The sequence below is a fragment of the Onychostruthus taczanowskii genome, unplaced genomic scaffold, assembly GCF_017590055.1.
Source record: "Onychostruthus taczanowskii isolate IOZ18803 unplaced genomic scaffold, ASM1759005v1 scaffold160, whole genome shotgun sequence".
Classification (NCBI taxonomy): Eukaryota; Metazoa; Chordata; class Aves; order Passeriformes; family Passeridae; genus Onychostruthus; species Onychostruthus taczanowskii.
In genome coordinates, this window is record NW_024498796.1 from 442,170 (window position 1) to 465,809 (window position 23,640).

Below are 23,640 nucleotides of genomic sequence, written 5' to 3' on the forward strand. Positions count from 1 at the left end.
GTACCACCGAGAAGAGCCTGGTTCCATCCTCTGACACCTTCCCTTCAGGTATTTATACACATTGACATGGTCCCCCCTCAGTCATCTCTTCTCGACAACGAACATGCCCAGCTCCCTCAGCCTGTCCTCACAAAAGAAACGCTCCCAAGGCCCCTCATCAGCCTCCTAGCCCTGTGCTGCACCCACTCCAAGAGCTCCAAGCCTCTCTTCTCCTGAGAATGCCAGATCCGGACGCAGCATTACCGGGCAGCACGAGCCAGCCGCCGACCGCCCGGCCGCAGCCCGCTCGCTCCGCCAGCACACCTCGCGATATTTCCCGCCGGCGCCGCTGAGCGCGGAGCGCCACGGCAACGCACATCTCGCGATACCCGCGCGGCCGCTGCCCGTGCCGGGCGGGGCGAGGCGAGGCGGATGTGAGGCGCCGGCTGCGGCGCTCCGGGGCCCGGCCGCGCTGCGGGGAGCGGGCACAGCCACGGGGCCTCAGGCGCTCCGGGGGCTCCCTCGGCGCCCGCACCACCGTGACCCGCCCCGCGGAGGGGCGGCGGTGGGTTCCCATCGCGCCGGTGCCCGTCCGCCCCCGGTGCCTCCGCCCGCGGGCCCCGTCGGGCTTTGCACGGCCAAAAGTTAAAATGGGTGGTGATGGTGTCCCAGGTAAGCGTCTTCCATGTGTCTTGCTCTACAGTATCCTCGAATTCTGTTTTTACAGTAATTTATTAGAGCGTAAAATAAAAAATAAATTAAAAAAAAAAAACAAAACCGAAAGGAAAACGAAACCCTGCGCTCTAAATTAAGTGGTCAACCCTCACTAGTTAGAAAGCGTTCGACATAATTTCATAGAGGAGTAGTGGTCGAAAGGAACTAGTGTGTGACAGGAGGCCATTACCACCATGATTTAGTACAGTTAATGTTGGCAGTAGTACATTTTTTTCCACCTGTAGTAAAAGGCGTAAGTACAGGTAAGCATCTTAAATACCAGTTTTCGTCATTGGTGGCAAGTGTACTATACCCATGATAGGAAGCTGTGTGAGATAATTTTCTTTGTTTTTAAAGACTGGTCCACATGAATTATAGTTCTAATTCAAAAGCCAAGAACTTGGTGAATCAGGCTAGTTAAACTAAGCGGTTCATGCTTTGGCTTTAGTAGCATTATTTTCTAGCCTTTTGCAGCAATGGTGTCCTTAATACCATTATATGTCTCAGCCTTTTTCTCATTCTGTTCCCTGCTTCTCACTAAGTTTGGAGTTTAGTAACACTAGTGCAATTGCCCAGTATAATTTATTCCACCTTGCACCTGAACTCTAGTTGTGAGGACCCATATGCAACTCCTTAGCCTCAAATAAAATCTTATTAAAAATAAAAACAAAAACTCTGTCATCTTAAATCGTGGTTTTAACTTGAGAGTTTCTGAACATGTTGCATGTTCCTTCACTACTGTAAAAAAAGGAATTACAGAAGTGTTCTGCTGTTTAACTTTGATTTGCCTATATAACATTGTGCTGTACGTAGCTGGTTTCAGTTTTTCAGTTTTGGTTCCTGTTCTCATGAAATTGCAGAAAGAAGTTAATTTACTCATCTTTTTGCGTTGAGATGAGAGATGTGTACAAATGCCACGATCTTTAAGTATTATTTATGTATGATTTGTTGAATAGACAGCCTGTACTTCACCCTTTGCCTCAGGAAGTTACATTTGAGCTTCAAGTCTTTGAGAAGATCTGAGGGTATGGCTGAGCATCTTGGAGCAGCTTATGTAGGAGGTCACAGGGTGTGGGGCTGAATGCCAAATAAGGATGATGGGGCCCTTTTTAAAGAGATCTGCAAAATGGTGAAAAGAATGGGGAGGCTTTGGTTTATGACCTTGTTAGTATGAGAACTAGTAGGCCATCAGTTTTGGTCTTTGGATTGAAGTTCATATCAGGCAAAGGTGTGACATCTATCCAGAGGAGACCCACAATATTTTTAGTCAGAGGTAATCAAATGCTACAAATCTGCATGCATTGAAAGGGGCGTGGAGTTACTTGAAAGAGAGCAGTCTGCTGATATTTACTAAACAGACAAACCACCTGTGGCCTATGAAATCTCTGTAACTAAAAGAATAGAGGCAAAATAATTTTGGAACAGGGGTGTTCTGTAGGCTTGTACTGTTTTTATTGTTACCTGCACATCAGCTTAGGGCCAATGCTGGCTGCAGAATAGTGGGCTTGGCTAAATGGATGCTTTTGTTTTCTCTGTGTTATTATGTATGTGAATTAAATACATTATGTATGTAAGTTAAATCAATTTAGTAAATGAATTATGGTTGTCATTGATTTAACTAATGCATTGTGAACATCAGTCCTGTAAGTGTATGCTTCCAGGTGCTCAGAACTTGGTGAGGAGAACCAGTCTTTTTGCAGTTTTTATACAGAAACATTAAAATAGGCAAAGGTGGAGCTTCTTGCCTTCAGAACTTTTTTCCTTACCTCTGAAAAGTGTCTGGGTTGATGTGTCCAGGAATATATACCACCACTGCTCATAGAATGATGAATACTTGCTCTGGTGGAAGATTCTCCCTGGCTCACTCCTTCCTATAAAAAAGGTGCATCTCATGGTAATTGATAATGACTTTCTTGTAAGTATCAAAACTCACTCCAGCAATAGATAAGAAACAATAAAGGTTCTGAAATGAATCATGTATCCCTTTGTTTTGGGATGACTGAGCAGGGGAAGATTAGAAATTTTTTCTTCTTGAAAAGAATGCCCCTTTTTCTCTCAGTTCAGATTTGGAAAACTTTGTGTGCGGCCATTATTTGTGAGGTCTTTTTACTGTGAAGAGTGAAGACCTTGGTTTTTATTTTTAGTAGAGGTATTTTGTGTTGTTTTTCATTGCCAGTGTGATGTGGGGTCTTTCCACTTTGATACATACTGCTGTGTTTGCATGTGTGAAGCCACTGTGTTAACTTAATGCATTGGAATCTGTATTTTGCTTTTTTTCCTATACACCTTCTGTTATTTCTAAAATAGTGGTGTTAGAGCAACTATAATTTTATGTCTAGCTGTAAACAGTAACTGCTATTTTGATTCTAGTTCTACCTTAAATAAAGTGTTTCTATGAAGTCGTATGCATTTTGTAAACTAAATTTGTATCCATTGCTTTAATAGTGAAGAAATTAAATACTTTGTCCATCAGGCCAGTTTATAACTATGTGTGGTTTTGGGTTTTTTTTTCAGTAGATCATTGGCGTATTGGGGAGAAGTGCCTTGCCCCTTGTTTTGAAAATGGCAAACTTCATGAAGGAATAATAACTTCTCTTGAAACGGACAAGAATGGAAAATCATTTGCTGTTGTATCATTCTTGGAGTCTGAAGAAAGGAAAATACTAATAACAAAACTTTGTAAAGTGAAAGACAGTAGAGGACCCTGGAAAAGCTTAATATTTGATGAGGGTGATCTGGAAAAGCCATATTTTCCTGACCAAAATCTTCCATCTCCTGGAGTTGCTTTTAAATTATCTGACAATGGCGATTTTATCCCGTATACAATTAACAGATACCTGCGTGATTATCAAAGGGAAGGAGCCCAGTTTTTGTATAGACACTATGCTAATAAAAAAGGGTGTATTCTTGGAGATGATATGGGCCTTGGAAAGACAATACAGGTATTCTTTTCGTTTGTTACAGTGGGAGAATATAGTATTTTCTGGGATCTGTAAATATTTTTGCATTGTATTTATGAAGTTTAAACCTCCCTCTGCTGTTGCAGAGATGGTTGAGGCAGGACATGTCCAGGACAGTACTCAGAGCCAGGAGTGCGTTGCTGATTTAAGACTCACTCCTTACAGGCCATAAAACTGGGATGTGATTCCTTTTAGTATAAGCATGAGTAATTATGATAGCTAAAGTGTTAGTGTGTTGAATTTACTTTGAGGATTGCTGCCTGCCTATCATAAAAGCAATTTGCACTGGAGTACACTAAAAGAACTTGACACCCTTATCTGACTCTTGCTTTTAAAATACCTTTTTCTTTTTTTTCTGAAAACAAATAGTTTCAGTGTTCTGGGAATGCAAAAGAATTGACACTTTCATTCCCATCTCTGGAAAGAGTGCTTTGGTGTTCCATGCTACTTCCATCACTCTTTTGATAATGCAGCTTGATTGATGAGAGGACAAAGTGTAGCTGCATTTTTGTCATTGTGCTTTGAATCTGTGTGACCTAAATTTCTGATTTTTCACTTACTCACCTTCTCCTCACCTTCTCCTCACCTTCTCCTCACCTTCTCCTCACCTTCTCCTCACCTTCTCCTCACCTTCTCCTCACCTTCTCCTCACTTTTCTGTAATTAAGGTGATTTTATGCGTGGAAATTCTCTATAGTATGTCTAATTTATAGTGAGCGGTTTGAGTTCTATGCGAGCTCGTCTTTGTCCCACTCTCTTTTGTGTTGCTCCATGTGTCCAATGCAAGTTTATACACTGACAGGTATTGCCTGTGGTATCTATTGTCTTTCCATTTAGGAGAATGTTGACAGATGCCTTTCAGCACAAAAAAGTGCTGTCCTGTAGCAAACTTAACAAGAGGAGTGGGTAAACTAAACTGTCAAAAACCTGCATAGAGCATTTAGAGGTTTGGATTTGTATAAATAGCTGGTGATGCTCTGTTAACAGATGCTTCATTCTAAGCATGGCCATGTTTCTTGTCCGTGGTAGTTGAAGAACTCAGTAGTTACGGAAGACTGTTTCTACTCAGAACTGCTAATAATATGATTTAATGTAGTAAGAAATATCTGTCTATATCTATCTGTCTGTCTGTCTGTCTATCTAACTATGTGTGAAAGATAATAGTAAACTTTGGGGGCAAAAACTAAATTTAGTTGTCTTGATTGCATCTTGCATTTTTGAATCTCAGAGCTGATTCTCTAGGAACATTTATCACAGTGACAGTGTGTTCCTGTGTGGAATTTACATCTGATGGCCATTTCTTTTAATCTTTGTCAAGTTTTTAGAAGAAAGGTAGAGATTTCAAAGAATATCTTATGTGAAGAGTATCGTATGTGAAGAATAACAAGATGGGATTCTGTAGGTACGTAGGTCAGAAAAGAAAGGTTGAGGAGACTGATCTCAGGCAGCGGCAAACTCGTGCCTGACCAGTCTGTTGACCTTATATAATGAGATTATGGTAATGGTCAATATGGGAAGATGGACCGATGTATCTGCTTCTTGTAGGGCCTTTAATATGGTTCCACATGACATCCTTAACTCCAAACTGGAGATGGCTGGATGTGATGGATGGACAATTCAATGGATAAAGAGTTGGCTGGCTGGCTGGATGCAGCCAGAGAGTTGTGGTCAATGCCTCTGTGTTGAGGTGGAGGCTGGTGATGAGTGATGTCCCTCAGGCTCTGGTTTAAGATCACTGCTCTGCAGTGGTTACTTCAGTGGCACAGACAGTGGAATCTCAAGTTTGCAATCTCAAGTTTGCAAATGACACAAATCTGAGCAGTGCAGTTGACACAACAGAGGGATGGGATTCCATCCAAAGGGACCTGGACAAGCTTGAAAATTGGGCACATGAGAACCTTATGAAACTCAACAAGTCCAACAAGTCCAAGTCCAATATTGTGCCTGGGCTAAGGCACTCCCAAACATGAGAAGAAATGGGGAGAAGTTGTAGAGAGCAGTCTTGAGAAGGGGGACTGTGAGATTCTTGTGAGTGAAGAGCTGCATATGAGCCAGCAGTGTATGCTCGCAGCCTAGGGGTGCATCCAAAGCAGCATGTCCAACAGGTCGAGGGAGGTGGTTCTTCCCCTCTGCTCCACTCTTCTGAGACCCCGCCTGGAACACTGCAATCAACTCTGGGGTCCCCAGCACAGGAGGGATGTGGACCGGTTAGAGTAGGTCCAGAGGAAGCCAGGAGGTGTTCCAAGGGATCGAGCACCTCTTCTATGAAGACAGGTAGAGAGATTTGGGGCAGTTCTGCCTGGAGAAGAGAAGGCTCTTGGAGGACCTCATTACGACCTTCCAGTAACCTTTGTGTTCAAGACCAGGTTAGATGGGGGCCTGAGCAATCTGGTCTAATGAATGGCATCATTGCCCATGGCAGAGGTTGGAACTAGGTGATCTTTAAGGTTCCTTCCAACCCTTACTGTTTTATGATTCTGTGATCTTGTGTATTTTTTATTAAACCCAGTGTTTGTGTTCAAGTTCAGCTTGGGAAAGGTAGTTCAGTGGATATGAAGTAAAATGGTAGAATTCACTTGTTTAGAAAAAGTTAGTACATATGAAAAAATAAATCTAAACTTCATTGAATAACTGATATAGAAAAAAGTTGTCTCATGATTGTCAGTTGGCTGAAGCTTACTGTTTCAGAATTATAGGATGGTTCATGAGATAAAAGCTTTTCTAGAAATCCTTTGAATTTTAATGTTCTTTGTATTTCTGACGTGATTTTTGCTTTAACTATCCCAACCATATGGTTCCTTTGTATCAAGTTGAAGTTTAGGTGAAGGCAAATAGAATAATGCTGTTTCTTAGTGTGGTTACAGTAAACTAGTTTGCTATCAAGGCATTTAGGTTTCTTCTTGCTTTATCTAGAAAAGCCAAAGATTTTTGATAATGAGTTGCTGTTTCACTGCCTTTTCTACTCTTAGAAATTTGTGATGCAAATTCTACCAATGGAGAATGTGGAAAAGACATGGAGATTTATTGTTCAGTTGAATTTGATTTTAATTTTCAAAGTATTTAAAAATAAAAGTGATTCGTTGAACAACATGTGCAAACTGGCAGTTCATCTCAACCTCAGTTTATGAGATATTATGTATAAAAATGTTTGGGTTACTTTTATTCTACATTCCTTTCTTTCACTCTGTGGCCTTACCTATGATAGATTTCTTCTCTTCTGTCCATCCAACTACTCTTCAGGGAGGTATTTTTCTGCACTCTGCTCTCCTGATTAGCTCTTTCTCCCTATCATTAGAGGGAGAAAGTTCTTTTCTTGGACATAGCTTTACCTCTATCCTGCTATGAGCAGCTGTGTAGCAGCTGCAAAAACGAAGTGGCTGGAGCTAGCTGCTCTGAGTAAAAGGGGTCTGTTGGGATTTCAAAAGAAGGGCACCTCTCTGATGATGCAACTGATCCTTGTTGCTACTTAGTCCTTGGATACCATTTATCTGAAGCGAATTTTGAATTTGCATGTTCTGGCCAGATCTTTCTCTGCCTTCTTCCTGTTTTGGATTATGATAGGAGCAGTTTGGAATGGCCTGTGCTGGGATGTTTGTCCTTGCTGCAGTGTATTGTAATAAATGTGTTCTTTTAATCACCTTGACTGGTTTGAGGCAGATGGGAGAATATAGCACAAAAGAAAAAAAATTGTTTTGATGTCAACAACAGGAATTTGAAGGAATGAAACATACAGAAGACGTATTAGTAAAAAACAAACCTGTAGGATAAACCTCTTCTTCCTTTTGCTGAAATAACGTTGAGAGGATAGTTAGAGGATATCTGTTCCTTCTGTTTTCTCATCTGAAATTCAAGTACCCTGAAAAGGAGGAGTGTTGCAAGACAAGCCTCATCCATATTTTTTTCTGACTCATTCATACTCTGTCTCCTGTGTATTTTTGTGGCATTTCTACTTAAAGAACAAAAGTGAGATAGAGCAATTAATTGCTTTTATTAGTTCAAGGAGTTCTTGGAAATCCAGAGGAGGGAGGGGGTCCCATTTTAAAATCAGATTTATTTAAAGCCAACAAACACCCCTTGGCTGCACCCCCTAGAAAAAATCTCCCCCTCCCACCAAACCAAACCACCTTCCAGAGTCCTGTCCAGGATTTTGTCCTAAATGTTTATTTTTTGTGGAATTAATTCAGTTTCTTATTATACATAGTCACTGAGAATTGTTTTCTTTTTCAAGGTCATTTCATTTTTGGCTGCAGTGTTGCACAAAAAGGGAACACGTGAGGATATTGAAAATAATAAGCCGGAGTTTTTACTGCGGACAATGAAAAAGGGCTCAGATTGTAACCCCAAGAAGGTACAACTTTTAGTGGTGCAGGCTTAAGGATTTTGATGAAAGGCAATACTTGGATTTGTTCGTTTGTTCTAGGAGTTTACGTACATTAATTTTTAAAATTCAGCTGCTGAAGTAGGATTTCATGCCTTTCCTAATAGTGTTTGAGAAGCCTTCAGTTTTCCAGACTGCCATAGTGCCCTCTCTCTGTAGTTGTTATTGTCTAATCTCTTACTACTTTTCATCTGCGCTAATGGAAAACATTTAGAGGTGTCTGGGTTAGATTTGTGACTAGAGTACATTGAGAAGCCCATGTCAGTGAGTAGAAAATTAGTCTTGTGTGATGATATTTTTAAAGTAAAAAAAGCATGTGTACCTATAATAACAGGGTATTTAATTAAGACAAATCCATATGTTTGGAAAGTATTGCTAATAGCCTTGTGTTGTCCTGTGTTTTCTTGATTGGCTGTCATAATTTTAGAAGTAAGTCTGGTTGATAATATAGGTAATGGAATATAGTGACAGCAAATAAAAGATACATGTAAAAGTTCTGTGTGAATAAGATAGATCTGAAGATTGTTTTAATTTTACCCATTACAGAAATCATGTGATTTTTATTTTCCATTGTTATTTTTATTTTGCTGCAATAGTTAGAGAATTTGACTGGCATGTGACAGTCATACAGTCAGCTATGACTGTAGCTCTGTGAATAATGGATATATGCTCCTCCGGAAATACAGAGGAATGGGTATAGCACTTATACAGAGGAGGGATAGCACTTCATGTGCAAAGAAACAGGAAAGGTTCTGACTCTGACTATGCGTGAGGGAAGGATGTCACTTTGAGGACATTTAATGTTGAAAGAGGTCACAGAGAGGTTGTAGACCCCATCCATCCTTATGGTGTTTTGAAGACTTCAGTTGGCTAAGCCTGGGTTTGAAGTCAGTGTTGCCACTGCTTTGACTATAAAGTTGGACTGAAAATGTCCCAAGGTCATTTGTACCTCTTTGATTTTATTATCATGTGATACTAAGTGAATTGTATGAGCTGTCCTAGTTTTTTTAACTCTTTTCAGGACTATCTGTTTTCAAGTCACATGATGACTAGACTTAATAGATTTGAGGAAGCTGCTTACCCTTTTCATCCTTTTATTTTTTCCATTTGTAAAACATTTTATGGTATACAGATGCTATGACAATGCAAAATGATAGTGTTTCACATCTTACTGCATTTGTTAAGAGTATAATTTAAGTAAGTAGTGCTTTTTAGTATTTAATTTTAGTATGACAATATTTTTCTGCTGTATTATATACATACTCAGGGTAAACTGATTATTTTTGAATTTATATTAACTTTAGATATTTTGCATATGTCCTTTGAAATGGCAGAATTAAACAGTCAGACTGCTCAGAGCAGTAAAATAGTCAAGATCTTGACTTCTGTTATTGAGAAATAGCTGTGTTGTGGTTTTTCTAGTGATACTTTAATATATATTTGTTTTCAGATTTTCCTCATAGTGGCCCCTCTTTCAGTGCTGTACAACTGGAAGGATGAGTTGGACACATGGGGATACTTTAAAGTCTCTGTCTTACATGGCAGTAAAAAAGATGATGACATGAGTCGCATCAAGCAAGGGAAATTTGAAGTTGCTCTTACAACTTACGAGGTACTTCGCCTGTATTTGGATGAATTTAACAGGTAATAGTTTTTATATGTTTTTGTACACACTGAATTTTAACTATCTAATTGTGCATTGTTCTTTTCAAGGACTTTTTTCCATACAACATATGTGCTGTTAAATCCATTGACTCACTGTGTGGCAGAGAAGAATCATTGTACTATTGAATTTATCCTGTACTACTGAATTTAACCTGTCCAGTTCTGGTGTGTTGACCTTGGCTAGACACCAGGTGCTCACCAGGCCACTCTATCAGTCCCTTCCCAGCTGGACAGGGAAGAGAAATTAAGATAAAAAACAGGTCTTTAGTTGAGATAAGGCAGTTTACTAACGCAAAAGCAAAAGTTTAGGCATGCACAAAGAGAAGAAAAGGTTTATTTTCTACTTCCCATAAGCTAGCAGTGTTGAGCCACTTCCCAGGAGATGGTGCTTCCACACACGTAGCAGTTGCTCTGAAAGGCAAACATCATAAGTAACAAATGCCCCATTCTTCCTCCTTTCCTTAGCCTTTGTATGTGTGCTGATGCCTATGAGATCAGTTGTCCCTTCCGTCAGTTTGGATCAACTGGCCAAGTTTTGTCCCTCCCAGGATCTTACCCATTCCCAGTCTACTGATGTGGGGGGAATGTTGAGAGACAGTGCTGATGCTCTGCCAGCACTGCTCAGCAGTAGCCAAAGCACTGGTGTGTTAACAACACCTTTCCTACTACCCACAGACCAGTGAGAGCTGCTGTGGGAAAATTAACTCCATCTCAGCCAAGCTCAATACAACTGTCTTTGTAATGGGACACTTGGTAGCAGTAAGTGCTTGAATAGTTCTCATAAAACCGGTCTTTGTTGGTAACAGAGTTATGAAATGTTCTCTGAAAGATGGAGGAATTGCCTGCCTGAAACCCGATGACTACTAAAAGATATATAGAAGGTATATCTGTCTGTCAGTGTAAGGAGAACAATCCTTTGCAGCATATCAGTCTGGATATGGTTGTGTTCTGAAAGATTAATATATATAAAGTGAACTCATAGAGTTAGTAAATCTCTTCCTAGGAACTTGAAGACTTTATTATTATCTCAGTATGCGGGTCATTCGACTCCTATGTTTTATTCTTGAACTGACTGCAAAATATCTTTTGGTCATTGCTTATAGCTATGTTCCTTGTCATCACAATCCCAAAAAATCAAAATTCCTCTGCTATATTGGTATTGTATATATATTCTTGAGTGATACTTCATTGTAGAAAACCATGCAGATTGAAATGTTTTCAGTTCACTGGTGTTTGCCTTGGATAATTTTTGTTGGTGAAATGAAACATACCTATGTTAAGCGTAGTTTACCTTCAGAGACTTACTTATTTTTTATAAATCTTAATTATGAGTGGAGTTAATTTTAGTGAGATACGCTGGATTCATTGGTCCACGGATTGAAAGCTTCTTTGTTCACAGAAAGTACTTGATACAGGTAACAGTAGCTCATTTATTTGATGATGTAGTTTAGCCATTATGTTCAGCTATGTTAATTGAATTTACTAAACAAACAATATAAGGAAGTGGAGTGATATAATATAAAAAACCAGGGAAATCAAAAAGTAATGATGTGTTATAATCACAGCTATTTGTGTGACTGACTTCACTTTTTGTACGTATGTGGGGTGATGGGACAAGTCAATTAATGAAATCTTTTTTTGATCTGCAGTATAGAGTGGTCTGCTGTGATAGTGGACGAAGCACATAGAATCAAGAATCCAAAGGCTCAAATAACTCAAACCATGAAGTCATTAAAATGCAGTGTTCGCATAGGTCTTACTGGAACCATTCTTCAAAACAATATGAAGGAACTTTGGTGTGTTATGGACTGGTAAATAAAATATTTTTTTTTATGTTTAAGCCCTTCAGTGTGTTGACTGTGCAGTGGGGTTGGGGCAGGACTGGATGGTATGGACCCATCTGTGTTATAAAAAAACAACAAAACACAGCCCTCAGCTTCAAAACACCTGATTTTTTTTTGAGAATATAACTTACTGGGGAGGTAAGCTCGTGGTATTTTACAGTTACTTAATACATTTGGAGTTCTTCCCAGCTGGCTTCTTTGGGGAATTTGGGAAGTAGTTAAAATTATTCTTCCTCCACCTCCCATATTACCCTTTTCCTTTTCCGTTTCCTTTTTTTTTCTTTTTTTTTTTTCCTTTTTTTTTTCTGTCCTTCGCCCGGTAGAATTACACAGCCTTGACCAACATAGTGACTTTGCTCTGTCCAGTGTGCGCAGGTCTTTCTGATGGGCAGGTCTTTTCCTGCTTAGAGGATGAAAGTAATAATATTTTGCCTTTTTTTTTTTTTTCAAAATGCACAAGTGCACATATTTGAAAAGTAACCGTCTTGTCCCGAAAAACTTTTAATAGTCAAGGAGAGGTGCAACTGACCGTAGATACAAATCTAAATCTCCTGGGAATGCTTTGCAGAGGAAGAACAAAGCAAGTATACTTCAAATATATGGATATTTAGAACAGAAATAGCAGGAAGAATATTCTAAGCTTAGTGTTGCATCTGGTTCATTAAAACTATGCTGATGTTGTCAGTAAATTGTTCCAATGTGTAATGCTGCCAAAAATTACTAATTCTTTCTACTATTGTGTTTCTCAAGATTTTATTTAGTTAATTATAATATCTGTTAATTGTATATTCTGATTTCATAAAACCAGTAAAAATTGAAAACATGACTGCTTAGCTTCCAGTTTAGGCTCCTTAACCACTAGCAGCCTTGTAGTTTAGAGCTTCTATATAATTGCGATTTCTGTTGTTCTGCTAAACTTTTTCTTTTCTTGAGATTGAAACCATTTTCCTGAGGGGTATGTCTTAGCATTTGAGAATCACAGAAGACAAAGGAAAAACGGCATGTCTTAAAATAGTATATATTTCTATTTGTACTTAAATTTTTTAGTAGTTTCTCTAGTGACTGCTACTTTAAGAGATCTTGCTGTTAGTCAGAAAAAAAAAATTATGGTATGCTTTAAATCAATGATTCAGTCCCCCATCCCCTTTTGTTTCTTTAATAGGGCTGTACCAGGACTTTTAGGTAGCGGAGTACATTTCAAGAAGAAATTTTCTGATCCAGTGGAGCATGGCCAGAGGCACACTGCAACTAAAAGAGAGCTAGCAACAGGTCGTAAGGCCATGGTGAAGCTAGCAAGAATAATGTCTCGCTGGTTTCTGAGACGTACCAAAGCGCTTATCAGTGATCAGTTGCCAAAAAAGGAAGACAGAGTAAGAGTGCCTTCACATTTCAAATACAATGCTAATGAATGTATCTCTTCTTTTTTGTTTTCTTGTTGTATTTTCTCTTTTGCATCATGTCTGTAGTTTATGGTTCTCTCTTAATCTTTTTAACTTAAGAAGGATCCATAGTCTTGGAAGAAAGTGCACTTGAAGTAGTGTGCTTTGTTCACGTAATTACTATGATTGAACATTGAAATGGAGTAATCAAGCATGAAAATGCTCAGTTAGTCTTCTGACTAGTGATTTATACATCTGTTTTATGTATGTTTTTGTCCTTATGTCTGCAAGCCCAAAGCAATGTATTTAAATGTCTTGAAATTCTATGCCGAACTTCTGAATTTGCATCTTGACACTTTGTGTATGGAACAGTATGCTTTTAACTCACTCCAGTCTTGAAATAAAAGAAAAATTTCAGGCAAACTGATTCTGTGATAGGCCTGCAATCCTGTTCATCTCATGCAATTGTAAATATTACATGAAGTGATAATACTTTATATTATCTAAATAAAGATATAGCTAAGAGTTCTTCTAAATCTTTTATTCTGAGTTGACAAATATGTATGTTTGCATCTGGTTTTATTTTCAAAATTTGGTGGTTTTTCTTCATTCTTAGTTTATAATGATGTCATCTAGGCAGTCTTCTGAAGGAAAGATTAACACAAACATGAGTCAGTTTCCTTTCTGAATCTAGCAGGTTTTACTCTTTTCATTATCTTGTTAATGTGAGTATATGTTCAAGTTACTGCTGTATTATTATGGCTCAGCATGGTGCTACTGCTATATGGATAGTGTAGGTTAAGGAGTGATCTTGGGATTTCTGTCTGCTGCTGCTTAAGACTAAACATGTCATGGAGATGCCACCCATGGTCTTTCAGAAGAGGGATCAGTGTTTTTGCCATAGCACTTTGTAGATCCTTGCTTTCTCATTGTTTATTCTGTTTGCCCTACAACAGCCAATGCCTAAAAAGGGGAAAGAAAGGGCAAATTAAGCACCTTGCAAAACAGAGAGGAATTTGTAATTAACATTATGCATTTACTTCTCTCACTTTTCCTTCCTCCTATTCCTTCACAAAAGCTATGTTTGAAGGTTTTGAGCAAAATAATGGCAGGTTTTTGTAGAATGATATTGATAGTCTTTGTAGAATTTTGGGGTGGAATAAAATAAGTATGCATACATTTTTACTACAGTTTCATGCTCTTTTGGTGTCAGGATCCACTTTTTTTTTCATTTGGTGGTAGAATAATTTCCTGTAACTATTTGAGCAAGTGTAGAATTTATTTCTGTTTTCAGTAATCTGTGATTTGTGTTTTTTGATGCAGTGGGCTTTTGCCTTTCATTGCATGATGCACATGATAGTGTTTCTTGTGTTTTCTCTTTGGCAGATGGTGTTTTGTTCCCTCACCGAATTCCAGAAAGCTGTGTACCAGGCTGTGCTAGAGACAGATGATGTAACCTTGGTATTAAGAGCAGGAGAGCCCTGTAGCTGCAACAGTGGACGGAAGAGGAAGAACTGTTGTTACAAAGTAAGAACTTAGCACTGTTTGGATTTTAGTGCATAGTCTTCTGAATTTCTCAAGAGACTCTCTGCTGATGAAGGGCTGATTGAAATGTTACAGCTAGCTAGATGAGCTAGCTGTAGCTCATCTGTTTGGGATATCCCAGCTGGAAACATGGGGAGCTGCATCACCAGCATGATAAAGTTAAGCACTTTGGGGTTACTGCGAAGCTGCTTTGCACGCCCTGAGCAGGTGATTGTTCCCTATGCAGTAAATGCTGGATCTTTTGTATTAACAAATGCACTTGTGATTTAGTTGATACTGGCAAGGGTAGTGCATTGAGATGTTCAGTATGTGTCTGATGTTCAAGCATGCTGCTCCGGGGTGCCTCGGGTGGTTTGCGCAGGAGCTGTGAATGGGAGGCATGCTGAACCCAGCAGGTTGCCAGTGTAGTTCGTTGTGTTCTAACTGCAGTCGTACCTTTCTGTGCTGTTCACTTTGCCTTGCTTCATGGGGGGAGAACTGTAACAGCAGCCACAGAGCACAAGACAAACTTTGTCCAAGGGTAACACCTTTGCAGATTTCTTTAATCTTCTGTGGACTTCTTCTGCTTGCCTTACTCAGGAGGCTCAGATTAAGCACATCTTTTAAACATTTAGAAGCATATGTTACATGCTTCTTTCTCCCTTTTATCTCTCTGGCCTGCTCTGATTCTTGTGTAGAGTTTTTTTTTCAAATGATGTAGCTTCTTCAGTCTTCTGCATCTTTCTTTATGAGCAATCCCCTTATCAGTTTTGTTTAATATACAATGGATACTAGCCCTCTCTGCAGGCTTTTGTTTCGAGTGATGTCTTGTAGAAAAAAATAAATGCTGGTGGACTTGGTTCACAGAAGGGCAGTAGGCAGGCCTGCACATAGTTGAGTGTTCTTAGGAGCTGTTTTATTCCAAAGTTAACTGTGAAATATAGTAACTTGAGAAGGCAAAGGAAAACAAATATTGATCAAGCCAGCCAGCCATAACTAGGAAGATAGCTGATGCTGTTGCACAGTTGCTGTTGAACTGCAGAATGTCTGAAGCTTGAATTATGCTATTTGATATGTTTGTAAAGCTTTATAGGCTTTTGCTGGAGAGAAAAGTAAAGTTAGCAGTTGAAAGGTAAGAAGTCATTCAAACTGCTCTTGCGTGATTTAATTGGTTATAAAGTTACCATCTTCTTGTTTACTGAAGAATTCTTGGTTATCTCCATGGGTTGTCTGTAGAAGTTACTGTCTGAAATGTTTAGCAAGCAATGAACATAGCTGTAGGGTTTTTTCTTATTGAGAAGATGTTTCTATTAACAGGGTGACAAAGCTGAAGGAAAAACAAAACTTGATTCATTTTTATCAGAAATACGGAATTCATCTCTTCGAAATCAGTTGTAGTATTAAGAATTGTTAATGCATTAAACCTGGTAGCATTTATTTGAGATTATTACTTACTTTCAGTAGTATTTGTTTGCATAAACTGTTTATTTTTTTGTAGGTAAATGCACATGGTGAAACGATTAAGTCATTGCGCTTCAGTTACCTAATGATCCTACAGAAGGTTGCAAATCATGCTGCACTGCTGCAGACAGACAACACTAGCAAGCTGCAGGTTAGTTTCAGAAGTATCTAAAAAATGGACTTGTGGAAAATGAATAGGATGAAAACTCTTGAATGAAAATTGCTGTGGGTCTCCTTATGAGTCTTAACTAACTGCAGTTAAGATATTTTGTAAAATTCCTTCCTCATACAGAATGCATACCTTATAAAGATGTTATACAAAACAACATGTTCATTTAGTTGATTCGTGTCTGAAAGTAAGGATTATAAAACATTAAAGAGGTTAGGAGGGAGAGTAATTTTTAATAATTTCTAAGAGTACCAATTTTGTTACATTTATAAGGAGTGCCTATAAGAGGAATGTCTTTGTGCAAATAAATAATAGATAATTAGAATGGGTTTTTTCTCTGGTACTTTATGTTAAGAACTGAGTTTCTTTAAATAATGAGAAACATGTTTTAGAAGAAGTTGCTCAATGAAAGATCAGTATCAGCTTATCTTGTTACTGTGGCAAGCAACAAGACCCACAAGTGGCAGTTTCCGTAATACTTGTTTGTGAGCCTTAAGATCCAGGAATGAAGAAAGGGATTTAGGGACATTGCAACTTTTTCTTAGAATCTATCAAGGAAGAGAAATCACAATGTCCTACTTAATTTTGCTAGCTTGTTCCATTAAAGCAGTTTTGCTTTTTCATAAATGTTACTTCTAGTGTCCAGCACATTGTGCACAGCATATACCCAGATGTTTTTAGTAGGCTTTTTTTTTGTATTGCATATGTAGTTTTTGTTGTAATAACATCTGATATTTAAATACACTCTGAAATAACAGAACACAATTATTTTGTGACTTACAGGCTTCTGCATCATGCATAAGTATTAATTTCACCAACATTCGCTAAAGAAACTAATACCTCGTAGTGTTTCTTACCTTGAGTATTGAAGGTCCTTATGTGTGTTATTCGTAGGTGAGAAGTGTGATCTTTTCTTTCTCTCTGGAGCGAAGTGGACTTAAAGTGTGAGGTTGTGTTTTAAGTTCAGAGCTAAATTTACCAATAGAGCTTTATGTGGCTTTTGAACACCTTAAGTCCGTTTCCTGTACAGTTTTTGTTGTGGAACAATACGTAATTCCCATTCTGGCTTGTTACCCAAGAGAGTCAAGAGAAGTGTTGGTGCACAACCCTTGGGTAATGCAAACGTCAAGGCAAGAGAATTTTTTGAAACTGATGATTCTGGCCAGGAGAAGAAATTCTGAATATGATCCATGATTTCAGATTAAGAATCTCTTTTGTTTTTAAATGAAACAAAGGAAAACACAGAGGATATGTTTTATCCAGCAGTTTTGTAGTGAACTGTATTAAAAAACACATAACTCTGCTTGAGATACTTCAGCAGATCATGTTTCAACCTGTTTAACTCCTTCCATGGCTTAATATAGCACTGATTTTTAACACCTGTTCAATCTTTCTGCTTTTCTTCCAGGAAGCACATATCAAACGAGTTTGCAGCCAGGTATTTTCCAGTTTTCCAGATTTTATGCAGTTAAGCAAAGATGCAGCCTTTGAAACTATTTCAGATCCAAAATACAGTGGAAAAATGAAGGTAAAACCCCTTCCTTAAAGAAAAATAAATGATTAATAGCAATAGGATTGGCCTCTATTATATGGATATAAGAAAATATAGACCTAATAGTTTTGGGGGTTTTAATTTTTTCTGTTTATTGTTCATCATACAACAGCAGGAATCTCCTGTCATGGATCAGTATTTATCTGGGCAAAGACTGGATAAGAGTAATCTGTGATGCTAAAATTTTCTGAGATTTTAGCTTCATGTGTTTGATAGTGGGCATGGAAATGACCTTTATAGTCAACAGAACTATTGTTTCATGAAACCATGGATTCTGGTGACAGTCAGAAATATTTGGCGAAGAAAAGGAAGCAAAACAAAATCATTATGGGCTCAATGGTTTGTGCACAGCTTCAATTTTGTGTGTAGTTCCAGTCTCTCCTCTCAAAAAGCAGATGTTAGACTTTGAAAAGATTCAGAGGACAGTTCAGAAAAGGGTCACAAGTGTAATTAGTAACTGTGTCAGAAGCAGCCAACTAGGCTGGGACCCTCCAGACTGTAAAGAATGTCTTAGTGTAAATCTGAGTGGGACCTACACAATTATGAATAGCATGGAACTGGTGAAAATGTACTGAGTGCTTACTGATTTCTCAAACCCTTAGGACATTAGATGAAAATAATAGTAGTGTGCTGAAGATGACCAAAATAAATGTGTCTAGTATGAATCTGAAAAACCCCTCAGTCAGAAACTGTCTTTCTCTGGTTTCAGAGAGGAGCAAAAGATGATGAGATGACATATAGTGTAGATTATGATGATGTTGTTTAATGTAGATGGAAAGTATGTCTAATATAATTATAAACAAAACCATACCAGTTTTAGTAGTACTCTGGGGCTGAGAGAAACTGGGAGAGTTAGGAGCTGTACAGAATTTTGGCTCTCTGTAAACTTGGATAATAACATTTTCTTCTTGGGACTGGTGGCAGTGGGAGGACTATGTTGCTGTAGCAGGAATGGCTGTTATCACTTTACTGATTTGTTACTATGCAAGCAATATCTTTCTTTATTGTTAATATATATGTATGAAATGCCTACATATTAACTTTGTTGTGCACACTTGATTATTTTGAGAAGGTGAATTTAGCTGTTGAACTAATACATAGCTTTAACAACTAAATCTGTCATCTTTAGGGGTTGAAGAATTTCTTATGAAGCAATTCTGTTACTGATTATTTTACCATGACATTATTCATGTTACTATTTTACATTTTTGTTATTATTTTATTGTATTTTTTCCATTGCATTCTCCTGGAAAAGCTCGCAGCCCATGGTTTGGACTTGTACACCCTTTGCCAGATTAAAAACTGACTGGTTAGCTGAACCCAGAGAGTGGTGATGGGTGGTGCCACATCCAGTTGACATCCAGTCACCACTGGTGTCTTCTGGGGTCAGTTTTGAGGCCAGTCCTGTTCAACATCTTTACTGATGATCTGAATGAGGGGATCAAGTGCACTCTCAGTAGGTTTGTAAACTTAAGATGGGTGGGATTGTTGGTCTGCTGGAGGTTAAGAAGGCTCTGCAGAGGAATCAGTGGGCTGAGACCAATGGTGTAAGTTTCAGCAAGAGGCAATGCCAGGTCTTGCATTTGGCCACAGCAATCCCCTGCAATACCACAGGCTGGGGCAGAGTGGCTGAAAAGCTGCCAGGTGAGAAAGGACCTGGAGGTGCTGGTCAGTGGCGGCTGGACATGAGCCAGCAGTTTGCCCAGGTGGCCAGGAAGACCCGTAGCTTGTATCAAATTTTGTGTCCAGCAGGATCAGGGAGGTGATTCTTCCCCTGTGCTTGGCATTAGTGAGGCCACACTTTGAGCACTGTATTCATTTCTGGGTCCCTCTGGGCAAGAAGGACACACAGATGCTGCTGGAGCAGCATCTGTGTGTTCAGAGAAGGGCGAAGGAGCTGATGAAGGGTCTGGAGTGTCAGGCTTATGAGAGACAGCTGAGAGAGCTGAGATGTGTTTAGCCTGGAGAAAAGGTCTCCCCTGAGCCTCCTTATTACTCTGTCCAACTACCTGAAATGAGGTTGTGGTAAAATGTGGTGCTGATTCTGGCCAGAGTTAATTTTGTTCAGTAGCTGTGAGGGGAAGGTGCCTGAAGTGGTGCAGGTGTGGCCAAAGGGTTATTCTGTACAGCCCAGAAAGCCAGAGGTGTCCTGGAATGCATCAAAGGAGGTGTGGCCAACAGGGCAAGAGAGGTGATTTTCCTCTTCTCCTCCACTCATGCAGTGGGTATTCAGCTTTCCCAGTACAAAAAGTATATGGATATGTTGGAACAACTCCAGAGGGGCCATGAAGATTATTGGATGGTGGAACACCTCTTCTATGAGGAAGGGCTGAGGGAACTGAAGTTGCTGAGTCTGGAGAACAGAAGGCTCTTGAGGAATCTTATTGCTGCCTTTCACTGATGAAGAGAATTTTTTTTTTAATAGGAAAAAAAAACATTTCTAAAGAAATCTGGAGGGGGACTTTTTACAGTGATGGGAAAAGGGATAACAGCTTCAAAATGAAGGAGAGTAAGTTTAGATTGGATAATAGGAAGAAATTCTTCACTGTGAGGATAGCGAGGCACTGGAGCAGGTTGCCTGTAGAAGCTGTGTATGCCCTGTCCTTGGAAGTGTTCAAGGCCAGTTAGGATGGGACTTGGAATCTAGTAGGTGGCATCCCTGCCTGTGGTGGCGTGGTTCGAAATGAAATGATCTTTTACCCAAACTGTTGTATGATTTGATGATCTTTGTGCCTGGAAGGAAGATAATGGGTTATGTAGCTATCATTGAAAATAAGCTGGGTTTTGGATCCATTAATTTTAACTTCATGGTGCCAAAATCTGGTTCATACCTTTTTGGTGTGGTGAGTTGCCTTTTTTTTTTTTTTCCTAAATTATAGAATGAAATCTATTTTTGATGATTTTGTATTTTATACTGTGAAAGCAAAGTCATTCAGGAATTATGTAATTTAGAAAGTTGTTGTACCATGAGGAAGTAATCACAGAGGAGTCAGCTGGTACTAGAGCTTGGAAATGGCTTTATAAATTTTTAACGTGTTTATTTGGAAATAACTGAGACAAATGGTAGTAAAATTTTTTAATAACCTTGTTGCACTGTAGTAGTTTGCATTTCCTAAATAAATAAATTCATAATTCATTTAATAAATAAATTCTAGAAACTAAGCGGCATTCTTTTGTAACTTTCATCTGGTAGTGTAGACTGAATAAGCATTACTTTATCTTTTAACTTAAAATTCACTGCAGACTATGCAGAAATTTCGGTACAGGTGATTATTCTTTTGTAGATAAGCATAGTTGCAAAGGAATAGTTTGCAGTATTTTTAAAAAATTATTCAGGAAAGGGAGAATGGCTGTGATTTTTTTTTTTATGAAATTTATTAGCTAAGCAGCTGTAGGTGTTTTGCAGAATTGCAAAGGTTCCATCTGCTCAGCCTATCTGTTCTCCAACCAAACAGAGATAAAACACGCAGGGAAACATTCTGTTATGGGATATGAATTACTTCCACCAGTAGAACTAGATTTGCTTGTACGCAAAGGTTAGAGAGTGGCCTGTATGTAGTGTTTGTGTGCTACCTGTTGTTGTGGGTCATCTCTCTGTATTTTGCAAGCTGTAGCATTAACATATCACCCCAGGTTTTCTGTTCTGAATTTTGGGTTACAAGAGCCTGGAAAAAATAAGCCCTACAGTCCAAATGTACAACATGCATAATCATTGATGGTGTACTTCATACAGTATAACAAGGACACTAATATGTCTGTGTTACAATGGGAGGTGGATAATATGCAGTGATTAAAAGCTTCAGCTTTTTTTGTGAAATTATCCCCTCCTTTTCCCTTGTACTGCGGAAGGTATGGTTTGCAAGCTTTGCTGACATGTTTTGTTACAAGGCAAATTTCATACTTAGATTTTTAAATAGAAGTAGTTGAATGTAAGAAAACTGAGTTGAATGAGTGTCCTGCTTTTTTTGGAAACCACTGTTTTTCTGTCATGATGTTGTAAAATAGTGGGGACCTGCAAAGTTTAAGGACAAGTAGTTAGTTGCTTTTGAAATGCAATGATTTCAGATTGTCCGCACAGAAGTACTGGGGACTGCTTGGAAAAGGAGTGAGGATAGCTTTACAATCCTGCAGTAATTCTCATTCAGACTACCTTGTTTGATTATTGCTACAGTTTTATTAAAATTGTGTCTCAGAGAGACTCTATAAGGTACACTCTTTCTAGGTGTAAAGGGTTATTAAATGTCTGGGCAGTTGAAATATTTTTTTGAAGATTTATTTTTTTTAACTGCATGCATTTCTACAGAGAGCCATTTGTGGCATTTGGAATACTGTTCTTAATACAAATCTCTTAGGAATAATTGTTGTATTGATTTAATTATTTTTGCTTGGGCTATCATCATTCAGTAGGAAAATGGAAGTCTATTGGAGCACTTTGAAAGAAATGGTAACCTCTGCCATTAAAAACAACCCTGACCCCAAGTAGGGCTGGCTTTGAAGGCTTAAAAAGTACTGTGGGTTAGCTTGAACATCTCTATAGAAAAAAGTTCTCAAGAGCAAGAAGTAAAATTTCATCACATACAGATGACTCACAATGTGTAGCAATGGGGAGACGTATGTTTAAATCCATGTGGACTTGTGCAAAGAACATGTGACTTCTGCTTGAGTATGATCAAGTGTTTCTGTTTTGGGCTAAAAACATACGGGATAATATTTGGGTGACCATGTGTAGAATTCACTTCTCTTTGATGCAAAAACTTCCATTACTTTTCCCTGTTACAGTTGTTCAGTACTCCAGAATACTTAAATTCCCAATGGGGATGAAATTGATCCATTTCATTTAAGCAAATTGCGTGGATTTATTTTTGTATTCTCCTATAGGAAATTCACTATTTGACCTCTACTTTAATAATAACAACAATAACAGAGAAGCCAATTCCTTCTAGTTTAAAAGAATGTAACTTCTGTTTCTTTTCTTAATGTGGCTAAATAAAATGCAAATGTGAGTAGTATAGCTCCTGCTGAAGGGCCTGTTGTGTATTTTTTCTCCCAGTAAAATAAATCCTAGTTTATATGTTCATGTACAATGAAATGAGGCCAAAAAATCTGTCATTTGTACCTTATTTTCACTTGTAACAAGCTGGCTAACATTTACTAAGGAGCTTGTAATTGACATATAATTACCTTTTTATGTTCTAGATATTGTTCAAAATTGTAACATTAATACAAACATTCATCATTATTTGATTGTCAAAGATCTGTTAGGCTTGTGGTGAAATAATTCTTGATTAACAGTTTATCTACTTATCACTGAATAAATACGATTTCAAAAATATCTATTGCCCAGTGAAAAAAAGCTATAGTCATGGTACAGAAAATTCCTCTTTTCCCACTGTGTATGGCTTCAGCACAGTGCTCTGGAGCTGCCATTGCCAGATGTGGACATGGTTCTTTTGAAAATAACAGTATCACTATTATACACAAGGCTCTGGGTTATTTGCTTCCCCACCAGAAGAACGTTGTGTGTGGGCGAATTATTGGCATTTCAAGGTCTGTGCAGAGTCTGGGAAGCTGGATCCTACTGTAAACAGAGCAACAGATGAGAGTGGGAATGGGGAGGGGCATACATCTCACTGATTATTTTAAGAAGACAAGTTCCAAGAAGCTCTGAACTCAGATGTAGGACAGAAAGTTTAAACAGACCTTGGAGTTTTCAGGATAAATGTGTGCATTTTTTAAATGAAAAAACTCAGAATCTGAGCTAGTGTGTGACATAAGTAACTTTTTGTTGCAGTCTATACACTGACACAAGTAGCTTCTGAATCTACCTCTTAGTGGTCTGATGACCTTTTCACAGCAGCATTTCTATGTACATCATTGAAAAATGCAAAGTTCCAGCATCTCCATTACCCTTGGCCCATTTATTATGTTAGTAATTATTTTGTTATGGCTCTGCTTGGCTTTGCAAATAATTAAGTTCATTGTAGCCTGTTTGAAGGTTGAAAATGTGAGTTAAGTG

At 38.5% G+C, this 23,640-nt stretch overlaps 1 protein-coding gene across 1 annotated transcript in view; it reads left to right on the forward strand.

Annotated features, from left to right (window-relative positions):
* Positions 1-405: 405 nt before the first annotated feature.
* ERCC6L2 (ERCC excision repair 6 like 2) overlaps positions 406-23,640 on the forward strand; it is a 31,660-nt gene continuing 8,425 nt past the window's right edge. The window contains exons 1-9 of the mRNA XM_041399462.1: positions 406-651; positions 3,208-3,635; positions 7,881-8,000; positions 9,481-9,674; positions 11,345-11,506; positions 12,702-12,909; positions 14,305-14,445; positions 15,941-16,054; positions 17,481-17,600. Coding sequence (XP_041255396.1) covers positions 630-651; positions 3,208-3,635; positions 7,881-8,000; positions 9,481-9,674; positions 11,345-11,506; positions 12,702-12,909; positions 14,305-14,445; positions 15,941-16,054; positions 17,481-17,600 — 1,509 coding nt within the window. The 5' untranslated portion in view covers positions 406-629. The remainder of the gene's footprint in view (positions 652-3,207; positions 3,636-7,880; positions 8,001-9,480; positions 9,675-11,344; positions 11,507-12,701; positions 12,910-14,304; positions 14,446-15,940; positions 16,055-17,480; positions 17,601-23,640) is intronic.